We start from the raw sequence: 24,889 nt of genomic DNA on the forward strand, positions 1-24,889 counted from the left end.
TCTCATATAATTTGAATTAACGGTATAGCTGTATTGGTATCGAATATTTTGTGATAGTTTTGATGCTAGGACTCTTAGTTCAGTGCATGTTGGACCACCGGCGAGAGAATCTGGAATGGGAAATTGGGGATTTAAGGTAGGTTCTATTGATAGATAAAGAGAATGCTGTAAATGTACAGAAATATTCTGAAGTCGAAGTGGACTGGAATTTTTTATGGAGACGAGTCGATTTTTCTATAGAAAATCTGAGCCGACTTTGAATAACACTAAGGTAATTATAAGCATGTTTGTTATGGTTTTAATTAGGACAATTTCAATAGAATTTTAGGTTATTTTATTGAACCAAATAACACAAGTTGGTTAATCGATTCGAAATCCGGCACCAAGTTGGCATGACTTTGGTTTATTGCCAGATTTAAGCCAAAGTCAGATTCACGGCAGCCTGGGGCTGGATTTTGGATTAATTAGCCGATTTGTGCTAGTTACTTCAATTTTTTGTTCAAATTTTAATCAAAATTGTCAAAAAATTAGCAAATATTGACAAACTTACTGGATATGAAAGCACAAGACACGATAAAGAAGACACAAAATAATTTCATTTTTGTTTAAAATTTTCGACTTGATACTTTGGTGCTTTAAACTAATCTAACTGATAGAAGTAAAGCTCCTGAACTAGTAGTAAGGTTCCTATACTCGTAAATTTGTCTTATATAGTAAGAATACTTGAATATCTAATTATAAATGTCGTGATGTGCTTACCGGAAAACTAAATATAAATTTTATTTGAATTTTATCTTTTTATACTGCTTTTTTCAAGAACAAGGACATGTTTATGTGTCATGGTTCACTTTCTCATTGCTACTTTCAATTGTTTTGCTTAATTTCACACTTAATTGCACACTTAGAATTGGTAATTGGCAAGCAGTAGAGTTAACTTCAGGAGCAGACTGAGAGAGGCCATGGATCACACTTGATCTGTATGACCAGCGAAGGAAGTAAGTAAAGTTGCTTAATTTCAATCAAAATTCACGTTTTTCTGTTGAAGAGTAATTAAGGTGGAAAGAAGACAGCTTAGGATAGCCGAATAATTGACCTCAGATCAGTGTAACTCTAGTTTGAGTGCAGATTCGATGAAATCCGGCCTCAGACTAGTGTTAAGTCAACTTAAGGCTAAATTCCGGTGATCTCAGTCTTTACAGCCCTTACTGACTTGCCTAAATCCCCTCAAAATCAAGAATCATCTCAATTTACCTCATAAATCCACTCCAATCATCTGCTAAAATTCAGTTTCAACCAAAAATTATGCAAAATAAACTTAAAATAAATTAATTCAAAAAAATTATCATAATTATATTTAAAAGGAATTGATTTCTGCACATTGCATTGATACTGTGACTCGATTTCATTATTTTAATTTTAATTTTTCGAAAAATGTTCATGAAATCCCCGCAGTGTTATCACACATTAATGACGAGAAGAAAAAAATGATCAACAGGCAAATTATGATGATGAATGAGTGAAAGGTTGCGGAAAATTTTGCTGGCTTTTTATTGGAAAATAAATAAAGTTGATATTGGATGATTTGAGGGGTGTGAGGATGATAATGTGATGATGTGGGACATATTTCCTTCTTTTTTTGGATTATTTTGATGAATTTATGGCAATTTTTGGTGATTTTTGTGTTTATAGTCGTGTGTTGTGTGCGATTTTGGATATTTTGTGATGTATTTAATGTGATTTGATCAATTTTTATGATCTAGACTTGAATTTGCTTTATTTTGACATAATTGATCAGTACTTTTTGGTGCAAATGCTCCACGATATGCTAATTTGCTGTCCAAAGCTTCAATAGTGTTAAATCTGAATAGAGCAAGTCGGTTAATTGATCCAAAATTTGTGGAAAAACATAGCGCTTGACCTAAGATGACCAATTTGACGTTTGACCGAAATTTAACGCTCGACCCAAGTAAACTGAACTTGACGCTCAAACCAAAACGACCAAACTAGACTCTCGACCCAGAATGACCAATTTTGACACTGGATTCAAGATGACTAACCTCGACGTTTAACCTAAGATGATCTAGCTTGGCGCTCGACCCAAGATGAACTAACTTAACGGTCGACCCAAGATGACCAAATTTGACTCTCGACTTAAGATGACCAAACTTAACGCTTCACTCAAGATGATTCGATCCAAGATGATTGAATTTGACGCTCGACCCAAGACGACTAATTTTGACGCTCGACTCAACATGAATGAATTAAAATAGACGCTCGACTCAATGTGACTGAATTAAAATTGACACTCCACCCTAGGTGATTGAATTAAAATTGACGCTCGACCCAAAATGACGAAACTTGACGCTCGACTCAATATTATCAAATTTGACGCTCGATCCAGGATGATTAAATTAAAATTGACGCTCGACTTAAGATGATTGAATTAAAATTGACGCTCGACCCAAGATGACTGATTTATAATTGACGCTCGACCCAAAATGACCAAATTTGATGCTCAAAATTATCAAACTTGAAGCACAACTCAATAACGCTCAACTTGATGGTCCATTTAATATGATAAATATTCACGCTCGACTCAAGATGACCAAATGAACTAAGAGGGTTAAAGCCAATCAAACACTTAAGCAGAGGCCGGCACTAAGTCTGTCCACACTTGACTTCTGTCGGATTTTGGATCAATTACCCAACTTGTGCTATTTCAGGTTGGAAACCTCTCAGCTTATAATCACAAAATCAACACAAATCTCAATGCATTCATGCCATATTCCATACAAACATCCATAAAGCTTCACCATAAGCCCCTTAGCCTTCCAATTCTCTACAACAACAAAAAGACTGTCCCTGTCCACTAATTAACGCATCATCCCAAATTATCCATCATCTCAATTTACCTTAATTACATTTTTTCATCCTTCCTCCATCCATCCATCCAGTCCAAACAATAAAATAAAATAAAATAAAAATCCTATCCATTAATAAGAGCCAGTCATCGCCATAAAAAAAGAAACTAATTTCACCTCATTTAAATTCCACACTGTCGCCACGATTTCACCGCCAATTCAGCTACAAAAAAAAAAGGAATAAAACCACGATAATGTGACTTTATACTACATCTCAATGTCTGGTCGGTCATCTCACCTCGATCTACTTTATGTCCAGCGATAGAACAACAACAACAAAAAAAAAAGGCGAGGAAGTGAATAAAATAACAAAAAAAAAAAAAAAAAAATCATCGTCGATGGCAACGACTCTTCATCAAATGAAACCAAATTCACACATATATGGATGTTTTATGTGCTGCTGCTGCTGGCTCAAAAGAGAGCCAAAGCACATACGATGCTGAATTGTGTATATATGAAGCGGGTAAGGGGGGTTGCAAAAAAAAAGGAAGAAATAACAAACATGAAGGCATTTTGTGAGTGGTGTACAAAAACAATCAGCAGTGTTCGCTGCCTTTTTTTTTCGAGGCAGAATTAAAACTAACAGAATGAAAAAAAAAAGAACTGAAAGAGGAAAAAGTGCATGAAAAATATTGGGGAGTGGAGGAAATATAATGAAGATGAGTTGGGAATGCATTGATTTGGGTTAGGAACTTTGAGAGCATTTTTTCGACCCAAGATGACCAAATTTGACGCTCGACCCAAGATGACCAAATTTGATGCTCGACCCAAGATGACCAAACTTTTCGCTCAACCCAAGATGATTAAGTTTGAAGTTCGACCCAAGATGAATAAGCTCGAAGCTTGACCCGAGATGATCAAACTTGATGCTCGACCCAAGATGACCAAACTTGACGCTCGACCCGAGATGATTAAACTAAAATTGACGCTCGACCCAAGATGATCAATCTTGAAGATCGACCCGAGATGATCAAATTTGATGTTCGACCCAAGATGACCAAACTGGACGCAAGACCCGAGATGATTAAACTAAAATTGACGCTCGACCCAAGATGACTAAGCTTAATGCTCGACTCAAGATGATCAAACTTGACGCTTGACCCAAAATGACAAAACTTGAAACTCGACCCAAGATGACCAAACTCAACACTCGACCCAAGATGATCAAACTTGACGCTCGACCCAAAATGACCAAACTTAACGCTCGACCCAAAATGATCAAACTTCACATTTAACATAAGATGAGCAAACTTGACGCTCGACTAAGATTTTACGCTCGACTCAGATTTGACGCTCGACCCAAATTTGACGCTCTTCCAAATACCAATGACAAACTGCCTCAACAATCCCGCATGACTAAACATATCCCAAAAAAATTGTTCCTCCAAAAACTTTTCGCGATTTTTTTTTCCCAATTCAGTATTTTTTTTTTGTATATTCTCGCTGGTTTGAGTATGAATTGGTCATTCGTCTGAAGCATTTTACTGCTTCTGCACTGACCACCATCCATCCAATACCACCCCCCAATATAATGTTGTATATTTCATTCTATACATTCCTCACAAGTCACATAACATATACAGAATATTTGGTATGCTGTATAATCGCGAGGCAGTGAGGATGATATGGAGGATAGATAGATGTGGACTATAATTTTTTTTTATTTTTTTTTGCTGTTCACCCCTCGAACCAACATTTTGGATATAAAATACGAGAGATGTGAAAAAAATTTCCAGTGTGAATATTTAATTTTCATTTTTTTTCTGTGTAGAACATTCGCAAATGTTCTAAAGTTCATAGTTTAATGAAATTTTGAGACGGTAATTTTGTCTATTATGAGGAATCATTTTTTTTGGAGCTCGACCCAAGATGATTGAATCTTTGTAGCTCGACCAGAGATAATTGAATCTTTGAAGCTCGATATTGAATTTTTGGAACTAAACCCGAGATGACTGAATCTTTGGAGCTCGACCCGAGATGACTGAATCTTTGGACCTCGACCCAAGAAGGCCGAATTTTTGGAGCTCGACCTAAAATTATTGAATCTTTGAAGCTCGACCCAAGATGATTGAAACTATGGAGCTCGACTCAAAACGATTGAATTTTTAAAGCTCAACCTGAGATGACTGAATCTTTGGAGCTCGACCCGAGATGACTGAATTTTTGGAGCTCGACCTGAGATGACTGAATCTATGGAGCTCGACCTAAGATGACTGAATCTTTTGAAGCTCGACACTAGATGACTGAATTTTTGGAGCTCAACCTGAGATGACTGAATCCTTGGAGCTCGACCTGAGATGACTCAGTCTTTGGAGCTCGATATGAGATGACTGAATCTTTGAAGCTCGACCTGAGATGATTGAATCGTTTGGAGCTCGACCCGAGATGACTGAATCTATGGAGCTCGACCTGAGATGACTGAATCTAAGGAGCTCGACCTAAGGTGACTGAATTTTTGGATCTCGACCTGATATGACTGAATCTTTGGAGCTCGACCCGAGATGACTGAATCTTTCAAGCTCGATTCGAGATGACTGAATCTTTGAAGCTCGACCCGAGATGTCAGAATTTTTGAAGCTCGACCCGAGATGACTGAATCTTTGGAGCTCGACCCCAGATGACTAAATCTTTGAAGCTCAACCTGACATGATTGAATCTTTGGAGCTTGACCTGAGATGACTGAATCATTAGAGCTCGACCTGAGATGATTGAATCTTTGGAGCTCGACCTGAAATGACTGAATCTTTGGAGCTCGACCCCAGATGACTAAATCTTTGAAGCTCAACCTGACATGATTGAATCTTTGGAGCTTGACCTGAGATGACTGAATCATTAGAGCTCGACCTGAGATGATTGAATCTTTGGAGCTCGACCTGAGAGGATTGAATCTTTGGAGCTCGACCTGAGATGACTGAATCTTTAGAGCTCGACTTTAGATGACTGAATCTTTGGAGCTCGACCTGAGATGACTGAATTTTTGGAGCTCGATCTGAGATGACTAAATTTTTGGAGCTAAACCCAAGGTAACTGAATCTTTGGAGCTTAGCTAAAGATGACTGAATCTATGGAGCTCGACCTAAGATGACAGAATTTTTGTAGCTCGACCCGAGATGACAGAATTTTTCTAGCTCGACCCGAGATGACGCAATCTCAAAAAAGCGCTCCATTTCCAATCAGAACCATCCCTGACTCCTAAAACTTTCGCGAATTCACGAAGATGAGAAATTTTTTTTCCCTCCAACTCATTTTCATTATTTTTTTTGTGCTTCACATCCACCTCAACTCTCTCCTGCTGCCTTGTTATTTTTTCTCGTCTCTGATCGCTTGTATTTATAAATTTTTTTTTCGCTTACAATTTTTTTTGTGACTACGCGAAAAGCAAAGAGAACAAAAGAGAGAGTGAGAGAGAGTGAGGCTGCATAAAAAAAATTATAGAATCGACCACGATAGTGTGAGAATGGTGGACATATACGAAAATGCTAAAAAAAATGTGAACATGCATGCACAAAATTTGATATGGAATGAGATGGAGTTTGGCAATTTTTTTATTTTTTTTTCATCCATTCCAGCCACTCGACCACCTCTTTGAATAATGATTACTTTTTTTTATCGCTTATATTTCCAATTCCTATTTTAAAACATAATCATGATGTATGGAGCTGTTGGTCATTTTTATAGGGAGAAATTTTTTAATGGAAACGGTGTTCTATTTAATGGTATTGCTTGTGAGGCTGCTGTTGCTGTGTTGATGCAGATATTTGAATATTTTTTAATATTTTGAGATATTTTGAGTTCTTTTTTTGGGTCTTAGTGTCCTAAAATGTCTTATGTAAAGATATAAGGAATATAAAATCTGTCATCAGGCTCCATGGAGTCAGCTGTGACTGCTTGTAACTTTTCGTGACTCTTCGGGACTCTTCGTAACTTTTCGTGACTCTTCGTGACTCTTCGTAGTTCTTCGTGGCTCTTCGTGCCTCTTCGTGGCTCTTCGTGCCTCTTCGTGGCTCTTCGTGGCTCTTCGTGGCTCTTCGTGACTCTTCGTGACTCTTTGTAACTCTTCGTGACTCTTCGTGAATCTTCGTGGCAACTTCGTGGCTCTTCAGTGCTCTTCGTAGCACGTCGTCCACTCTTAATGCATTTACGATCTGTAATACTTTAATAATTTTAATCAATAAAGTAAAAATTATGCAATGATTATGTCATTTATTTCAATTTCAATGTCTTAATTGACAAAAAATATTCAATTCTCTTGAGATTCAGATGATGAACGTGGCTGTCCAGGCATTCTATTTTGATATTCATTCTCCCTTTGTGCTTCAATCATAGCTGAACTACATTTTTGTTTCATTTGTAATTCATTACTTAATTCCTTAATTTCATTTTGTGCAGCCTCCTCAGCACTGACACAATTGACACCACATTTTGTTGTAAATTCCGTTGATAATCGACTAATGACATTAACACCATCATAGATTGATACTTGAGTACATGGATTACCCATAAAGACAGCAACCTTTAATTTAGTCAATGAATTTACCAAATGTCCACCAATCATGCGAATTTTGTTGTTGTAAAAGTAAACTTCCTCTAATTCCGGTGTATAAAAGAAGAGACCGGATGGAATGACTTCAATAAGATTATTAGTGACTGAGAATCGACGTAAGTTCTTCATATCACGAAACATTGTCGATTCCAAATATTTAATATGATTATTTCTTAATGAGAGCCATTTAAGGCTTGTAAGACCTCTAAATGCCCATGCTGGAACTGTCCTCAATAAATTATTCTCAATATGAAGGTACTCAAGTGATCCTTCATACTTTAAGGTACGATTAAGGTACATCAAACCAGATCCTTCAACACGTATAGCTCTAAGTCCATTAAATGGTGTTGAAATATTATATGGAAGGAATTTAGTCCGTTGACCGAGAATATAGACAGCTTCAACATCTCTGTCTGTCTTTCCAGTCATATGATCACCAGTTGCATTAAATATGTAGTCATAATAATGACGTGTGACGAGATTACGTGCAATGCATGTATACATTTCACCCCAATAATGACGTATCATACCAAAATCACATTGTAGGGTAATTCCATGGGTATAGTAGCCATCATGTTCAGGCATACCTTCATTGTTAAATTGTTCGATGACATCAGCGACTGCTGAGGCAATGAACAGTGCGGAGATGATGAAGAATCTATGAAATAATTATAAATTTAGGATTTACAAGCTTCAGTTCTGATTAAGGCACAACTTACTTCATTTAATCTAGTCCTGATCCTATGTCCGCTACAACTGAATTATGACTGATTAATCTCAATATTGTGTGGATTATTTATACTCAAATTAAATTCCCTTTCTTGATTTTCCAGTCAATTTAGATGTAAACATGTCAGAGGAACTGCTGATGACTGCAAACTTCATATTGTCTATAAAGTTTGATGACACAGATTCAAAGTTCATCATTTTTATGGACAACGAATGTAAATATCTTGAATGTCAAGGTCCGAAGCTGTCCTGGATCCATTTTTATGGACCTGCTGCTTTATGTCACTTACTTACTTCCTTCGCTGGCCGTACAGATCAACTGTGATCCATGACCTCTCTCAGATGTCGCCTATAACTGGTTCTATCGCCGGCTTCCTCCTGCTACTTTATGTCACTCGATTCCATAATTTTAATGTCATATCCTGTTGATATGCTTATCAATGAACAACTATGCACTACTTAATTCCAATCAGATGTTCATTTACACTTTGTAATCATAAACATGCAGCAATTAGCATTGACTGATTAGACACAAAGTAAATTTGATGACTATGATCAAAATAGAGTTCAATGCTTGTAAGTGATCAGCTTTACATCCTATTAAATATAATTATGGAGGTGGAAGCTCTCATTGGCTATAAAAATGATAATTCACTTACATTTATAGTTCATTTCGTTCCTTTATTCTCACTGGAACTCATCATCATAGCTGAAAGCCATTAAGTGAACTTGTTGGACTGAAAAATGAAGTAAGTTGGAATTTTATGGGTTTTGGTAAGGTATTCAGGCATTTGATGCTGGTTCGGATCGTATTTTATACTGAAGGTCTAGACTCTAGAGGGTTTGGTACCGGGATAGTCTACCCTACTTCATATCTATCTCAGGTATCCTAAGGCTTACATACCCGGGTATGATGGCTTTACATACCCAGGTAGGATAGCCTCACATACGCGGGCAGAATAGCCTTACTTACCGGGCATGATAGCCTTAGATACCCTGATAGGATAGCCTTACATACCCGGGTAGGATAGCCCTAAATATCCAGGACATATAGCGGGTAGAATAGCCTTACAAATCCGAGTAGGATAGCCTTACATATCCGAGTAGGACAGCCTTACATACTCGGAAAGAATAGCTTCACAAAACCGAGTAGATTAGCCTTACCTGCCCTGTAATATAGCCTTACATACCCGAATAGAAAAACATTACATACTAAACCTAAATATCTCTCATCCACAGATTTTTCATCGCCATTCTCGCTCTTGCGATCATCGCCATCTCATCAGCTGATCAAGGCTTTGTCCTACGATCAGTCAACACTTATAAGCCATACGATTTTGGTCGTCAATATACAGCTGTTGTATATAAATGTATGATTCCACGTGAAACATTCTTTGTTGAAGGAATTAATGCTACATATTGGGACGGTAAAGGACAAGATGATGTTGAGGCACTTCATATTGTTCATCAACAAGTCACACGTCTTCCAAGGAAGGTCTTTGATTTTTATAAGAATATTAATCATATTCATATTATTGGATCTGGTTTGGAGACACTCGATGGTGAGCAGTTAGACAGTCGCATACGTTACCTACATTTGGACGGTAATGTCATCAAAGTTGTACCAAAAGTATTCTTTGAACAGTCACAAGAATTGATGTTGTTGTCAATGGAACGTAATAGAATTGAAACTTTAGATGCTGACTTATTTGTATCGATGCCAAAACTTCGTTGGGTATCATTTGCTGGCAATAGAATTCGTACCTTACCAGGCAGCATGTTTCGTGTCAATACAGTCATTGAATGTCTTTCATTTGAGAACAATGGACTTGTTAGCATCGGCAATGAATTGGTTAAGGGACTTGATAAGCTCAAAGGTGTCAGTTTTGATGGAAATGTTTGCATTAATTCAGCATACTCAAAGGAATCAAATGTACGTGACTTATTGACACAAGAATTTATAGCCAATTGTGCTGGACGATGTGGACAGTCATCAATTGAGTCACAAAATTCAATTAGAAATCTTGAAGATAGAATTAAGGAATTGGAAAGTGAAGCACCAAAGTGTAGTGGACAGATTAAAAAGTCTAAGAATATGAAGCAACAACAGTCATCAGAATCAGATTCAGATGAAGATTTGGACAAGAATATGCCAGCTGGAAAGCAATGTCCACATGCTCATTATGAAGCAATGTGATTTGAAATTGTTGAATTTTATTGGAATAAAATGATCTTTTTGAGCAATTGAAAGTATTTATTGTGTTTTTTTAGGGCTGTAGGGATACATTGGGTGTCCATGCCTAGGAAAAGAAGGGGGTTGGGTAGTCAGGAGAGAGTTATTGATGCTCAAAAGGGGGTTGTAAGGATGCTTGGATTTTTATCTCAAAATACCCTACAAAATTGAATAATTTGGTCCTAAAAGGGATAGGGAAGAAGGTGCATATCATGTGTGACTTAACATGCCGGCTTCTTAACCTTTTTTAGATACCCTAACCTATTTGGATGGACAGAGTACCTCAATTTCTATTCTAGCCGTCTTATTTTGCTCTGCATCACCCTGTCTTATGTTATCCTGCCTCATCCTATGTTGGTTTATCCTATCTTATGTACCTTAGAGCTGGGATGTAGTTAGTGTAGGTAGGATACTCAAGGAAAGTCCTGTTTACTTGGGTAGCATAGGATAATACAGGATACGCTAGGACACAGTACGATAGGTTAAGATAGGATAGAACAGTTAAGAATATTCGGTGTAGAATTAGAACCCGAACCCTTGACACGCTGTTACTCAGTCTTACTGTCTCTTCAATAGCATCAAAGCCATAACCACGACGTTCCTATCACTTCCAATATTCACGAACACAAAACCAATTTAAATATCTAATTTCTTTATTATTTAATATCCTAAATCTACAAATACTTTACATACTTAATGCTTAAAATTTACTGATAATAATAAAATCCATGTGCCTTCATCTTATGCTGCTCAAGTGTCTTCATATTTGAATAAGATGCCTCACAAAATCCAAAATCACAACGAAATCTTTCAATTTGTTTTGCTGAATTTTCACCATGATGCTTCCTCATGTGCTGCTCCAGGTACACAGTTGCATTAAATCCAGGCTTATGTGGACATATATGGCATCTAATTTGTAATCGATGACGTTCGTGCATGTACAGGACATGACGTGCAAGTAGTCGCTTTGACTTAAAATCCTTTCCGCAAATTTGACATCGGTGCCAATTGACAATATGGACAGACTTCATATGATTATAAATCAGTCGTCTCGTTGGCTTCTTGACTGGACATAAGTCACAATAGAACATATCACCGGTAAAGTCAACCAAATGGACATTAACTTTATGCTTACGAAGATTCTTATAATCTGACAATATTTTACCACATAAATCACAAATTTTCTCCTTTTCCTGGACCTGTGGCTTCTTAAAGACTTTAATTCCATTCTCATCGACACTTTCGACCAACTTTTCAGTCGCATGGAATAGCTTATGTGCTGTATATGTCTCGAGATTCTTACAAACTTTTGAACATAATTCACACTTTATTTCCTGTTCGGGAAGGTCCTTGTTAAATTCACAGCTACGTATATGGTCCTGGAACTGGAAGGTATTCATCTGGTAGTAAGTCTTACATCCAGGACAGTAATGTGCACATATTTTTGGAAGTCCATGAATTCTAATTAAATGATTCGCATAACTGCCTTGATTTGGAAACTTTTTACCACATTCAGGCACTTCACATTCTCGGTGCTTAATGTCACATGGATGCTTCCGGAGATTCGTTTTGCCGAGGAATTTTTGACGACAGAAGAAGCACTCAAAGGTACGGTCCTTGTAACTTTCACGTTTATTCTTCTCATCTGGTGACTTAATTTTGATTTTTTGTGTTCCTGCCTGCTCGTCCTTAATTGTGAGATTTAGTGCTGTCTTGTCCTCAACATCCTCATCCTCATTCTCCATTTTAACATTGCTGATGTACTGGCTGATTGTAAAATCCTCAGAATTACCGTCACTTTCATAATTATCAGCATCTACAGACACATCGTCTATAAAGTCCTCGTCCACATCATGATCATCACCATCCGGTTCCTGCTTGACCATCACTTGACATATCTCACCATCGGAACTAATGAAACTTTGATTAAATATCGGAACTGACTCAATTGTTGTGGAATTAAAAATCATTGAATTTTGAAAGTCGTCAGGTTCGCGTGATATTTCAACTTTATGCCATGGAACTGTATCGTTGGATTTACGTTGTGTTTTTTGGACTTTTTGAATTTTTTTGTCAAGCTCCTCAAGCTCAGTCAGCATCTCCTTTTGCTGCTGACTGCATTTCTTCCGAAACTTTTCAAATTCCATAATTTTAAGGAAGCAACTTTCGCAGATAATCTCACTGAGGACTGACTTGTATTGAGTCTCACAATTCATTGCCTTCAGCATGTCCTCGGCATCAATTGAGTATGAAGCTAGTGCTGACATTTCAATACATTTTGAGTCTTTGCTATTCATGAAGCAAAATCGACAGAGATTTTTAAGGTCAAGGAGCTTTTTGTATCGGAAAAAGATCAGTTCCTTTTCGTGATTGATTGCTGATTTTTCGGTCTCTTCAAAGATTCGTTCAGCTTCTGGTCCGTAGTATTTTTGGTATTCTTGGTTGTATGGGACCTAAAAGAAGGGATTTATGAATTTAGGGCTGTAATTTTGACTTAATTAAATAATATAGCAAGTAGGAGTAAGCATGTAGGGTCTTCATGTGGGAGCTGGGCTGATTTCTCTGGTGGGAGTATGGTATGGCATGGTGTCGTATGGCATGGGTTTGGTAAAGTATGGTACAGTACTCCATTTGCAACTATAGACAGTCCCAAACAGCAAATAATCAATTAATTGATCCAAAATTCGGATCCAGACTGTCTAGACTCTGTCATAATTCACACAGCCATGTCTAGTGTCAGATTTTGGATCGAAAATTCGATTATGGAGGTCATGGATCTGTACAACCAGCGAAGTAAGTAAGGAAGTAGCCAATTTGTGCTATTTAAGCTTATATCCATCAATACCACTCCTTAGCCACTCAATTTCCACAACTTACCACAATCTTCTCCCCATTTTTATAGTAAATTGTTGGAACAGAGCCTCTCAGCAGTCGCAATCGTCCTTTTGGACCTGGTTTGTAGCATTCTTCAGGAAAATGGAGCTGACAAAATTTCCATGACAAGCTTTTGAAGTTCTTTCGTCTTGTAAATTCCCTCCATAGCTGAAATTGGATGGTCAATTGATTAATTGTAGTCTATAACATTCTGAGTGGATGCGACCCAAAAGTTTGAGGCTATTACACTCAGTTCCTCTACAGAATCCCAAAATATCCCTCAATTCAGCATCACATCCATCAAAATTCATCATCCTACCTTCCCAACATCACCAAATTTCTTCGAAACTTTTGGAAATTTAAAGAATCGACAATCTTTGTTTTTTGATGTTGAACTGCAACCAAGGACGGCACAGTATGACGCAGCTGGCATTGTTCAATGGCTGACTGTTAAGGACTAAATTAAGTTTCACAATAAATAACAAAAAAAAAGTTGTTTCAATGTTTACAAAATTTTTTGTGTTGATGAACTGAGAATGGTTGTTCAGTGAGGAAGGTTGAGAAAAATTTGAATTAATTATGACCGTTAGAAGATGATTTAGGAAGGGTTGAGGTAGGAATTGATGATTTTGGATGGTTTATGAAGTGATATAGGGAATGTAGATGAATTTTGATGAATTATTGATGGATTTTGGGTGATTAAGGGTTTAGGGAGTAGGTGGGGGTGTGCAGGAGGGTATGAACATGTTACCTCTAGACAGACATGGAGCAGGTTCATGGATATGCTCTCATAATTGACCAATTATCATGGATTCAATATGATAATCATCAGGACCCTCATTTAGATGACTTTCCTCATTGTCTGTAAGAGAATTGAGTTTCAAGCTGCACCTCAACCTCCAAGAACCTAACTAGAGCATTAAACTGCTCAATATCAGCTGCTTAAATGCGTATCTGCCATAAAAACCATTAAAACTTCAAATCTTCTTCTATAAAATAAATTAAACTTTATTTCCTAATTTATCATCCATTAATCTATTGATAATATTGATAATATCCATGCATCTTAACCTTATGCTGATCGAGTGTCTTCTGACTTGCATATGAAGCCTCACAAAATCCAAAATCACATCTAAATCGTCCAACTCGTGCTGCTGAATTTTCACCATGTTGCTTCCTCATGTGCTGATCCAAGTAAATTTTAGCTGAGAATCCAGGCTTGTCAGGACAAATGTTGCATCGGATATTGAGTCGGTGACGTTCGTGCATGTACAGGATGTGACGAGCAAGAAGTCTTCTGGATTTAAAGTCTTTACCGCAGGTCGGACATCGATGCCAGTCAATAATATGGACAGACTTCATGTGATCAAAAATAAGACGTCTTGTTGGCTTCTTGACTGGACATAAGTCACAGTAGTACATCTGGCCGGTAAACTCAATCAAGTGGACATTGACTTTATGCTTCCTGAGAATCTCTCCGTCCGACAATATTTTACCGCACAAGTCACAAATCCTCTCCTTTTGTGTCTGTGGCTTCTTAAAGACTTTCTGACCTGTCTCGTCGACAGTCTCGATAAGATGCGACGTTCCATGGAACAGCTTATGTGCTGTATATGCTTCCAAATTGGAACAAACTTTATGGCACTCTTCACACTTTATTTCCTGTTCTGGAGCGTCTTTGTTCTTCTCACAGCTTCTGGTGTGATCCTGGAACTGGAAGGTATTCATCTGGTAGTATGTCATGCAGCCTGGACAGTAATGTGCTGATATTTTTGGCAATCCATGAATTTTAATCAAATGATTTGAGTAATTTCCTTGATTTGCTAGCTTCTTGCCACATCCAGCAACTTCACATTCACGATATTTCATGTGGCATTTGTGTTTGCGGTGATTTTGCTTGCCGAGGATCTTGTCACGACAGAAGAAGCATTCATAGGTTCGGTCCTTAAGAGTTTCACGTCGGCGTTTAGATTGTGATTCAGGTTTTGGCTGTTTTGTTCTGGATTTTGTGGATTTGTCTTTGATTTTTGGTGTTTCTTGGACATCGGACAGCTCTTCGGTCTCTAGAGTCTCTTGGATGTTCGGAACTTCCTCATTCTTTACTTCCACTTCCTCCTTATCTGACTTAACACTAGGCTTGTAGTTAATCAGCGCAAAATCATCAGATCCATCATCACTGTCATAATTTGCAGCACCAGTGTCATCAAAATCATTAAAATCGTCGTCAGATTCTTGCTGCATCACTTCCGGTTCCTGCTTGATATTCACTTGAGCTACTTCCGATTTTTCTGTCTCAAAACTTTGATCCAATGGAACCAAGTCACTCGTAATGGAATTAAAAATTATGGAATTTTTGAACTCATCTGGTTCCTGATTGGATTCGACTTTATACCAAGGAACTGTGTTGTTGTTGGACTTCCGTTTACTTTGTTGGACTTGCAGGATCTTCTTGTCCAATTCCTCAAGTTCATTGAGCATTCCTTGCTGTTTTTCACAACATTTCTTCCGGAACTTCTCAACTTCTAGAATTTTAAGGAAGCAATCCTCACAAATGAGTTCACTAAACTTTGTACTGTATGGAGTTCCACATCCTATTGCTTTAATTATGTCATTTGGATCAATTGAGTAGTTATTCAGTGCTGACATTTCAATGCATGTCGATTCCTTCCGATTCATAAAACAAAATCGACAAAGACTTTTGAGGTCACAAACTTTCTTGTACCTGAGATTTATCAGTTCCTTTTCATGATCAACGCATGCCTTTTCAGTTTCTTCGAAGAGCTTTTCAGCTTCTGGACCGTAGTACTTTTGGAAGTCTTGATTGTATGGAACCTAAAGGGGGAGAAATTAGGGTAGAAGAGTCAATAAACAGTCAAATAGGTATATCGAGAGTTTAGGAAGTGGAGGCAGGGATACAGCTAGCTGACGATGGTCTAGCAGGAGCTTTCAACTGTAGCTGCAGCTTCAGGTGACATTTAAGGTAGATCATAGCTCACAGTTGATCTATTTGGCTAGAAAAGTGAGTATATGAACAGATTTAAGCTATCAGTCGATTCCCTGACTTAGTCAGTCCACAACTGCAACAGCAATGCTCAAATCTGACTCAGATTTCAATATAACAAACTTGACTCCACTTCATCCTCTGAGCAGTGTTGATATGGATTGCCTTTGAAAAAGGCATTGCCTTTGACTTTGCGAAGATTTTGCCTTTGAAAAGGCAGAAAAATTTGCCTTTGCCTTTTTTCTGCCTTTGAAAGATTCTTTTTTTAGAAACCTTGCCTTTGCATTGTCTTTGCAAAGTTTGCCTTTTTCAAAGTCAAAGGCAAGATATCAACACTGCCTCTGAGTACCAATTTAAGCTTCAACTTACCACAATCTTCTGTCCATTATTATAATAAATTGTTGGTACAGCGCCTTTCTTAACAGTTGTTCTTCCTTTTGGTCCATGTTTTAAGTTCTCCGGTGCAAAGTGTAAGCTACAAAATCTCAATAGTAAGCTCTTGGAACTCTTTTTTCTTGTAAATTCTCTCCAAAGCTGCAAAAAATTAAGGAAAATGATATTTGGTTTTTAAATTTGTTTAACATTGTGTATCTATTCAGGATGAGGAACTGAGAAATTGGATTTTAATCATTGTGAGGCACCCGAACCTTGCATGACTCTAGCATGAAGTCGAATATTTCCGAATAAGGCTCAAAACTGACTCTTTCATGGCCGTATGCATTCCAGGTTGTGTATAACTAGGTACAATATGACTCATATTGAGGAAATGAAGCTATTTTGATTAAAAATTGTCAGTTGAATCCTCTTGATGACCTATAAAAGTCGAGACATCCGGAATTCATACTTGCACGTTGCCTGAATCTTATTATTCGATTCAACAATGTCCCCATGATAGTATCACACTTGGAATTGGCAATTGGCAAGCGGTAACCAGCGATAGAGCCAGTCTCAGGTGCAACTGTGGGAGGCAATGAATCAAACTTGATCTGTACGGCCAGTAAGTAAGTACAATGTTCCTAAGATTTATTGCATAAATTTTTATCACATTTAGTGCAAGTAGAGCATTAACAGAAGTTAACTCACACACTGCCGAATCCCACCAATCATCAACAACCTCAAAATGCCCAACATACTCAAATCCACCGTCATAATCCACTAAATCTACATATTCCACCTAAATACCCTAAAATTCCCTAAAAATAAACATTATTTACTCATTTACCCTTCCAGTGTCGCCAAATTTCTTTGAAACTTTTGGAAATTTGAAAAATCGAATACTTGGGTCCTTTGTGGACACTGAGTCACAGCCGAGGACTGCACAGTACGTTGCTCTTTTCAATTGTGTTGCCATTGCTCCAACTAAATTGGGATTTTTACTATTTTTTAATTTTTATGACTTTTATGTTTACATTCATCGTATTTGTTGATGAACTATTGAGTATGTTCAGTAATTAGGGATGAATTTTGAATTTTGGCAGTTGATGGAAAGATTGCAGGTAATTAGGTAGGTATTTAGGTCAGTAGGGTATGGATCAGGGGTCAAACCATTAAAATTGACTAAATTTGATCTAAAAAATAAATTAAACTTTATTTCACAATTAATCGTGCCTTAATCTATTGATAATATTGATAGAATCCATGCATGTTCATCTTATGCTGATCAAGTGTCTTCTGACTTGCATATGAAGCTTCACAAAATCCAAAATCGCACCTAAACCTCCCAACTCGTGGTGCTGAATTTTCACCATGCTGCTTCCTCATGTGCTGATCCAAGTAAATTTTAGCTGAGAATCCAGGCTTGTCAGGACAAATGTTGCATCGGATATTGAGTCGGTGACGTTCATGCATGTACAGGATATGTCGAGCAAGCAGTCTTCTGGATTTAAAGTCTTTACCGCATGTCGGACATCGATGCCAGTCAATAACATGGACAGACTTTAAGTGATCAAATATTAATCTTCTCGTAGGCTTCTTAACTGGACATAAATCACAATAGTACATCTGGCCAGTAAACTCAATCAAGTGGACATTAACCTTATGCTTCCTAAGACTCTCACAATCTATAAAAACTTTACCGCACAAGTCACAAATCCTCTCTTTTTGAGGCTTACGCTTCCTATAGACTTTCTGGCCTGTCTCGTCGACTGTCTCAATGAGATTCATTGTTCCATGGAATAGCTTATGTGCTGTATATGCTTCCAGATTAGGACATAATTTATAACATCTGTCGCATTTGATTTCCTGTTCTGGTGCTTCCTTGTTCTTCTCACAGCTCCTTGTATGATCCTGGAACTGATATATGTTCATCTGGTAGTAAGTCATGCAGCCTGGACAGTAATGTGCTGATATTTTTGGCAGTCCATGGGAACTGATTAAATGATTTGAGTAATTGCCTTGATGTGTAAACTTCTTGCCACATCCAGGTGCTTCACACATTCGAAATTTACTTAAACATTTGTGCTTGCGGGCGTTCTGCTTGCCAAGGGTTTTGGTATGACAGAAGAAGCATTCGTAGATTCGGTGCTTTAGAGTTTCACGGTGACGTTTAGGTTTTGACTCGGGTTTTGGAGGTTTGGGCTGTCTTGGTTTGGATTTTGTGGATTTTGCTGTAGTTTTTGATGTTTCTTGGACATCAGACAGCTCCTCAGTCTCTGGTGGTGTCTCTTGAATGTTTGGCAGTTCCTCACTCTTCACATTCACTTCCTCCTTTCTTGGTTCCTCTACTTTGACACTTGGCTTGTAGTTAATCAGCGCAAAATCATCAGATCCATCATCACTGTCATAATTTGCAGCACCAGTGTCATCAAAGTCATTGAAATCATCGTCAGATTCTTGTTGCATCACTTCCGGTTCCTGCTTGATGTTCACTTGAGCTACTTCCGATTTTTCAGTCTCAAAACTTTGATCCAATGGAACCAAGTCACTCGTAATGGAATTGAAAATTATAGAATTTTTGAACTCATCTGGTTCTTGATTGGATTCGACTTTATACCAAGGAACTGTGTTGTTGTTGGACTTCCGTTTACTTTGTTGGACTTGCAGGATCTTCTTGTCTAGTTCCTCAAGTTCATTGAGCATTCCTTGCTGTTTTTCACAACATTTCTTCCGGAACTTCTCAACTTCTAGAATTTTAAGGAAGCAATCCTCACAAATGAGTTCACTAAACTTTATACTGTATGGAGTTCCACATCCTATTGCCTTAATTATGTCATTTGGATCAATTGAGTAGTTATTCAGTGCTGACATTTCAATGCATGTCGATTCCTTTCGATTCATAAAACAAAATCGACAAAGAATTTTTAGGTCACAAACTTTCTTGTATCTGAGATTAATCAGTTCCTTTTCATGATCCACGCATGCCTTTTCGGTCTCTTCGAAGAGCTTTTCAGCCTCTGGTCCGTAGTACTTTTGGAATTCTTTGTTGAATGGAACCTATATGGGATGGGGAATTAAGAAGAATTTATAGTAAGGTAGTCATTAATAAAAGGCAAGCTGAATAGCACAAATCAGCTGATGGATGTCCAAAGAACTAATGGAAATAAGCTGTCGATATCACACTTGGTACTGGTAAAACGCTAGCTGTAGGCAGCTATAAAGCCAGTTTCAGTCGCCAACTGAGGGAGGCCATGAATAACACTTGATCTGTATGACTAGCGAAGCAAGTAACTAAGTAAGTTGATCGATCAAAGTACTCAAGGCCGGTGTGACTATGACTTGGTGCTGGATTCGGTTCAAAACTGACACAATGTCAGATTCACACCAGATTAATATTGAGGTTGGTTCAATGACAGAGTCACGACAAACTTGTGCCAAAATTTGGATTGATCAGCCGGACTGTGTAATTCTTATAAGAACTGACAGTCGGCAATCTGATTCAACTATACTTACCACAATCTTCTGTCCATTGCTATAATAAATTGTTGGTACAGCGCCTTTCTTCACAACTGTTCTTCCTTTTGGTCCAAGTTTTAAGTACTCCGGTGCAAAGTGTAAGCTACAAAGCAGCGCAAGTAAGCTTGTTGTGCCTTTCTTTCTTGTGAATTCTCTCCATAACTGTAAATTTAATGGGAATTAATGTGTTAAGTATTGAATATGTGTCAGAATGGAATGTGAAGATGTCGTGGGAATTTGTAGAGGTTGAGGCATTGGGGATGTAGGCTTATGAGTAGCTTGAATCTTATTTTATGGTTCTGCAATTTTCTCACGACTTCTTTCATAAGTTTTTATCTCAATTAGCGTAATTAGAGCGTAACGGACGTAAGAATCGGTCAAATTTCATCAAAAAATGACAAATTTTCATCCTCAAATGCATCAAGTGTCAATCCAGAAGGGTACACAGGGTAGGTTCCTCTAAACATTAATATTATTAATTCCTTTACCTTTCCAGTGTCGCCAAATTTCTTAGAAACTTTTGGAAATTTGAAAAATCGAATACTTAAGTCCTTTGTGGACACCGAGTCACAGCCGAGGACTGCGCATTTAGTTGGTCTTTTCATTTGTGCTGCCTTATGTCCAACTAAATTTGGATTTTTACTATTTTTTAATTATTTTAATTTTTGTATTTACAATCATAATATTTTGTGTTGATGAACTATTGAGTATGTCCAGAAATTAGGAATAATTTCAAATTTTACAGCTTTTAACGGTCAAAATAAATTCAAATTTTTTATTTCCCCTCAAAACTTTTCCAATGTTTTGTTTTGTTTTAATCTCAACTAAATTTTGATTATTTTTTAAAAATCAATTTTAATGCAATAGAATTAAGTGAAAATTATGACAAAATCTTGTCCTGTTTTGGGTTGTAAATCAGTACGTGCTAAAGGTTCGCTGCATTTCTTCCGGTTTCCGAAGGTTTCGAAGAAGTTTGGCGATGTTGGTCGAGTAAGTTTTGAGGAATTTGAGATTTTTGAGTGATGGATCTAGTTGTAGGGTCTTGTGTGAGTCGATATCCTTGCCATACCCCCCACAATCCCCCCCAACCTCAATATCCACAACACTAACAATCAAATTCCATTTATTTTAGCTATGGACAGAGTTTACAAGACGAAAGAACTATAAAGTCCTGACAGATCGATTTTGTCAGCTGCACTTTGACGATGAGTGCTTCAAAACAGGACCAAAGGGTACATTAAGACTGAAAAAAGGCTCAGTTCCTACAATTTATTATAAGAATGGTGTTAAAATTGTGGTAAGTTTGGGAATTATGTAGGTGATGTTGATTCATGGCTGGGGTGGAGGATTGTTAGGGATGGGGAGGGTTTGGAAGGGTGGATGTCTGGGTCATGGAAGCCAGAGTTGAAAAACAGGTGCCTGTGACAGGCAAAAACTGTACAAATTATTGATAATTTATAAGAATTTTTCTTCAAAACCATACAAATTATCAAGAATTTGTAGGGTTTTTGCCAGTCACAGGCACCTGTTTTGCAACTTTAATGGAAGCCTGGACCATGCCTTCCTATGTCCAAGTCAGAGTTGGCTGGATTACATTTTGAACTCAGAATCTAGAAGAATTTTGACTTCAGTGGAGTCGATTTCCATTGAATTTGGAATTTAGAGTCAATTTAGTGTCCAATGGAGTCCGTCACTATGAATCCTACCAACTCTGATGCTTCCCTGGATCATGACGGCATCTTCTTTTGTCTGAGCATCATCTATATCAAGCCATGTCCAGGCATTTGTGAAAGGGTTTGTCAATATCATTGTTAGACATAAACTTGACCAATTACAAGGCACAGTCTAGCATGATGGGTCCTGTGTCTTAGGAGTTGTGGCTGAAGAAGTCAGTTACTTTCCCCCAACCGCCTGTATACCCCCCTAGCCTTCACAATTTCCAATCTACATCATACTAAATTGAATATAATCTCATATCACCTCTTCTTATCATCCCCATTTAGGTTCCATACAACCAAGAATACCAAAAATATTATGGACCCGAGGCTGAAATGCTCTTCGACGAGACCGAAAAGTCAGTCATGAATCATGAAAAGGAATTGATTAATTTACGGTACAAAAAACTCAGAGAATTAAAAAATCTTTGTCGATTCTGTTTTATGAATAGTAAAGATGCCAAATGTATTGACATGTCAGCACTGCTGTCGTACTCAATTGACTCAAATGAGATGTTAATGGCTATGGGAAGCAGCACGGAATATAATTCAACATTTAGTGACATAATATGTGAGACGTGCTTGCTTAAAGTCATTGATTTTCACAATTTTAGGAAGAAATGCAGTGAGCAGCAGAATGAGCTGCTAGCGGAACTAGAGGAACTGGACAGAAAGATCCAAAAAGTCCAAAAGACAAAGCGAAAAGCATGTGATTCAATTCCATGGTTTAAAGTTGAGATAAATGAGGAACCAGAGGACTTCCAGCATTCCTTGCTGTTCAACTCAACAGCAAATGACTCAATAATGACTTTTAATGATACTTTTGGCAGTTCCGATGCTGGAATATGTCAAATTATGGTAAAGGAAGAGGACGAGCCTGAAACTGAAGAGTATGTCGAGGACCACCTGCAAACTGACGAAGAAATTGAGGAAATTCATGAAAATTCATATCCAGAACAATTGGAACTGGATGAAGAGCCTGTAAAAGTCAAAAAGGAATCAAAACGTGAATGCTACAAGGATCGGTACTTTGAGTGCTTCTTCTGCCGACATAAAATCCTCAGCCGCATTGCCTGGCTTAAGCATAAATGTCCAGTAAAGGAACGACAATGTGACGTGCCAAATTGCGGTAAGGTCTTTGGATCCCATAAAGGATATGCCATACATATTGTCAGATTTCATGGTATGCCTAAAATATGCTCACATTACTGTCCAGGCTGTAAGACTTACTATCAAATGAATGCATTTGAGTACAAGGAGCATATTAAGACCTGTGAGAACAACAAGACAGCATCAGAGGAACCGATCAAGTGTGAAATTTGTAAGAAAATCTGTAAAAATCTTGAGGCATATTCAGCACATAAGCTGTTCCATGCAACTGAAAAGTTAGTCGAAAGTGTCGATGAAAATGGCGTCAAAACCTTTTTAAAGCCAAAAGTTCAGGAAAAGACAAAAGTTTGTGATCTCTGTGGTAAGACTTACTTCCGTAGCCTGCGCGAGCACAAGCAGAATGTCCATTTGGTTGACTTTACAGGCCAAATGTATTATTGTGATTTATGTCCAGTTAAGAAGCCAACGAGACGACTCCTGTTTGATCATATGAAGTCTGTCCATATTATTGACTGGCACCGGTGCCAAACATGCTTAAAAGACTTTAAGTCCAAACGACTGCTTGCCAGGCACATCCTGTACATGCACGAACGTCATCGACTCAATATTCGATGTCACATTTGTCCTAATAAGCCTGGATTCTCAGCTACAATTTATTTAGAGCAGCACATGAGGAAGCATCATGGCGAGCAGACAACGACGCAGTTGAACAGGTTGAAATGTGATTTTGGATTTTGTGATGCAACATTTTCAAATCAAAAGACACTCGATCAGCATAAAGTTAAAATGCATGGCTATTATTTTCAATAAGAACTGCTTAATAAAATTGTTTATAAAATTTTTGCAATAATTTTTTGGTTTTTTTTTTTTTTTTTGAGATTTTTTACATGATTTTCAGCGTATTATGCGCATTGTGGAGAACATTATGCGCATTATGGAGAAAATTATGTGCATTGTGCGCACTGTATAGAACATTATGTACATTGTGCGCATTGTAGAGAACATTATGTACATTGTGCGCATTGCAGAGAACATTATGTGCATTATGGAGAAAATTGTGTGCATTGTGCGCATTGTCTCGAACATTGTACGCATTGTAGAGAACATTATGCACATTATGAAGAACATTGTGCGCATTATGAAGAACATTGTGCGCCTTATGGAGAACATTATGCGCATTATGAGCTTGAAAAGTGGAAAAGAGGAGGAGGTAAGTGGACCAAGCCATCTTCTTGAATGCGTTCCTGTTATTGATTATCCTCCAACCTACCATCTTGTCCCAATAAGAACAGTCTAATCTCCTGGTCATCAATTATAAAATAATCAGTTCCACTTTCAATCAAAATCGTCCCTACGTTGAACTTTAACTTTACAAACTTTCAATTTTGACTTCTTTAATCCACAAAATTTCAACTTTTTCCAAATATTTCTGACATTCCTGACACTCAATTCCTTCAAACAATCATGATAAAAGATCTCACCAAGCAGCACAAGTGCCGAAAATCCACAAAGCAGGAAATAGACACTAAAAATTGCCTGAAACTCCCTCAATTCCAAAAGCCTTTTTTCAACTTTTTCATCCTTATTTCTGAATCTCTTCAAAAATGTCTTCCACATGTGCGGTAATCCAGCTTGAAATGACAAGTCCATGTAGTATTGGAACCGATCAATAAATGGATTTAAGTAACTTGCTTCTAGTTCCACATAGTTCCATGACAGCATCTCTGGCAGCATGTAATAATAATCCTTAAATGGATGTCCATTAGGCAGTCGTGAAGCTATTGCCACTTCCGCTATATCGCATCGGAATATGTAGACATACTGTCGACTTGTTACTTCGGCACTAAAGTCTTTCCGCAACTCGACACTTCT

The 24,889-nt window shown here is 37.7% G+C and overlaps 5 protein-coding genes across 5 annotated transcripts; 2 read left to right on the plus strand and 3 right to left on the minus strand.

The window, feature by feature from the left end:
• The first annotated feature begins 8,937 nt into the window (after window positions 1-8,937).
• LOC139099732 (phospholipase A2 inhibitor beta-like) lies at window positions 8,938-10,390 on the plus strand. Its single transcript, XM_070652244.1, has 2 exons — window positions 8,938-8,942; window positions 9,433-10,390. The coding sequence occupies exons 1-2, from the start codon at window positions 8,938-8,940 to the stop codon at window positions 10,388-10,390; spliced, it is 963 nt and encodes a 320-aa protein (XP_070508345.1).
• A 671-nt stretch (window positions 10,391-11,061) lies between these two features.
• Window positions 11,062-13,836, minus strand: LOC139099772 (uncharacterized). Its single transcript, XM_070652289.1, has 3 exons — window positions 13,620-13,836; window positions 13,304-13,468; window positions 11,062-12,879 (listed from the first exon to the last, which is right to left on the minus strand). The coding sequence occupies exons 1-3, from the start codon at window positions 13,731-13,733 to the stop codon at window positions 11,134-11,136; spliced, it is 2,025 nt and encodes a 674-aa protein (XP_070508390.1). The 5' UTR covers window positions 13,734-13,836; the 3' UTR covers window positions 11,062-11,133.
• Window positions 13,837-14,282: 446 nt separating this feature from the next.
• On the minus strand, window positions 14,283-17,747 carry LOC139099771 (zinc finger and BTB domain-containing protein 11-like). The gene is made up of 3 exons (XM_070652288.1): window positions 17,524-17,747; window positions 16,671-16,835; window positions 14,283-16,132 (listed from the first exon to the last, which is right to left on the minus strand). The coding sequence occupies exons 1-3, from the start codon at window positions 17,650-17,652 to the stop codon at window positions 14,336-14,338; spliced, it is 2,091 nt and encodes a 696-aa protein (XP_070508389.1). The 5' UTR covers window positions 17,653-17,747; the 3' UTR covers window positions 14,283-14,335.
• Window positions 17,748-17,863: 116 nt separating this feature from the next.
• On the minus strand, window positions 17,864-20,888 carry LOC139099770 (zinc finger and BTB domain-containing protein 11-like). Its single transcript, XM_070652287.1, has 3 exons — window positions 20,681-20,888; window positions 20,190-20,354; window positions 17,864-19,733 (listed from the first exon to the last, which is right to left on the minus strand). The coding sequence occupies exons 1-3, from the start codon at window positions 20,795-20,797 to the stop codon at window positions 17,916-17,918; spliced, it is 2,100 nt and encodes a 699-aa protein (XP_070508388.1). The 5' UTR covers window positions 20,798-20,888; the 3' UTR covers window positions 17,864-17,915.
• A 118-nt stretch (window positions 20,889-21,006) lies between these two features.
• Window positions 21,007-23,867, plus strand: LOC139099773 (uncharacterized). Its single transcript, XM_070652291.1, has 3 exons — window positions 21,007-21,182; window positions 21,325-21,489; window positions 22,196-23,867. The coding sequence occupies exons 1-3, from the start codon at window positions 21,075-21,077 to the stop codon at window positions 23,825-23,827; spliced, it is 1,905 nt and encodes a 634-aa protein (XP_070508392.1). The 5' UTR covers window positions 21,007-21,074; the 3' UTR covers window positions 23,828-23,867.
• The last annotated feature ends 1,022 nt before the right edge of the window (window positions 23,868-24,889 follow it).

The sequence above is a fragment of the Chironomus tepperi genome, unplaced genomic scaffold (genome assembly GCF_022539635.2).
Source record: "Chironomus tepperi strain 1889 unplaced genomic scaffold, CSIRO-AGI_Ctep_v1 contig_486, whole genome shotgun sequence".
NCBI classification, from domain to species: domain Eukaryota; kingdom Metazoa; phylum Arthropoda; class Insecta; order Diptera; family Chironomidae; genus Chironomus; species Chironomus tepperi.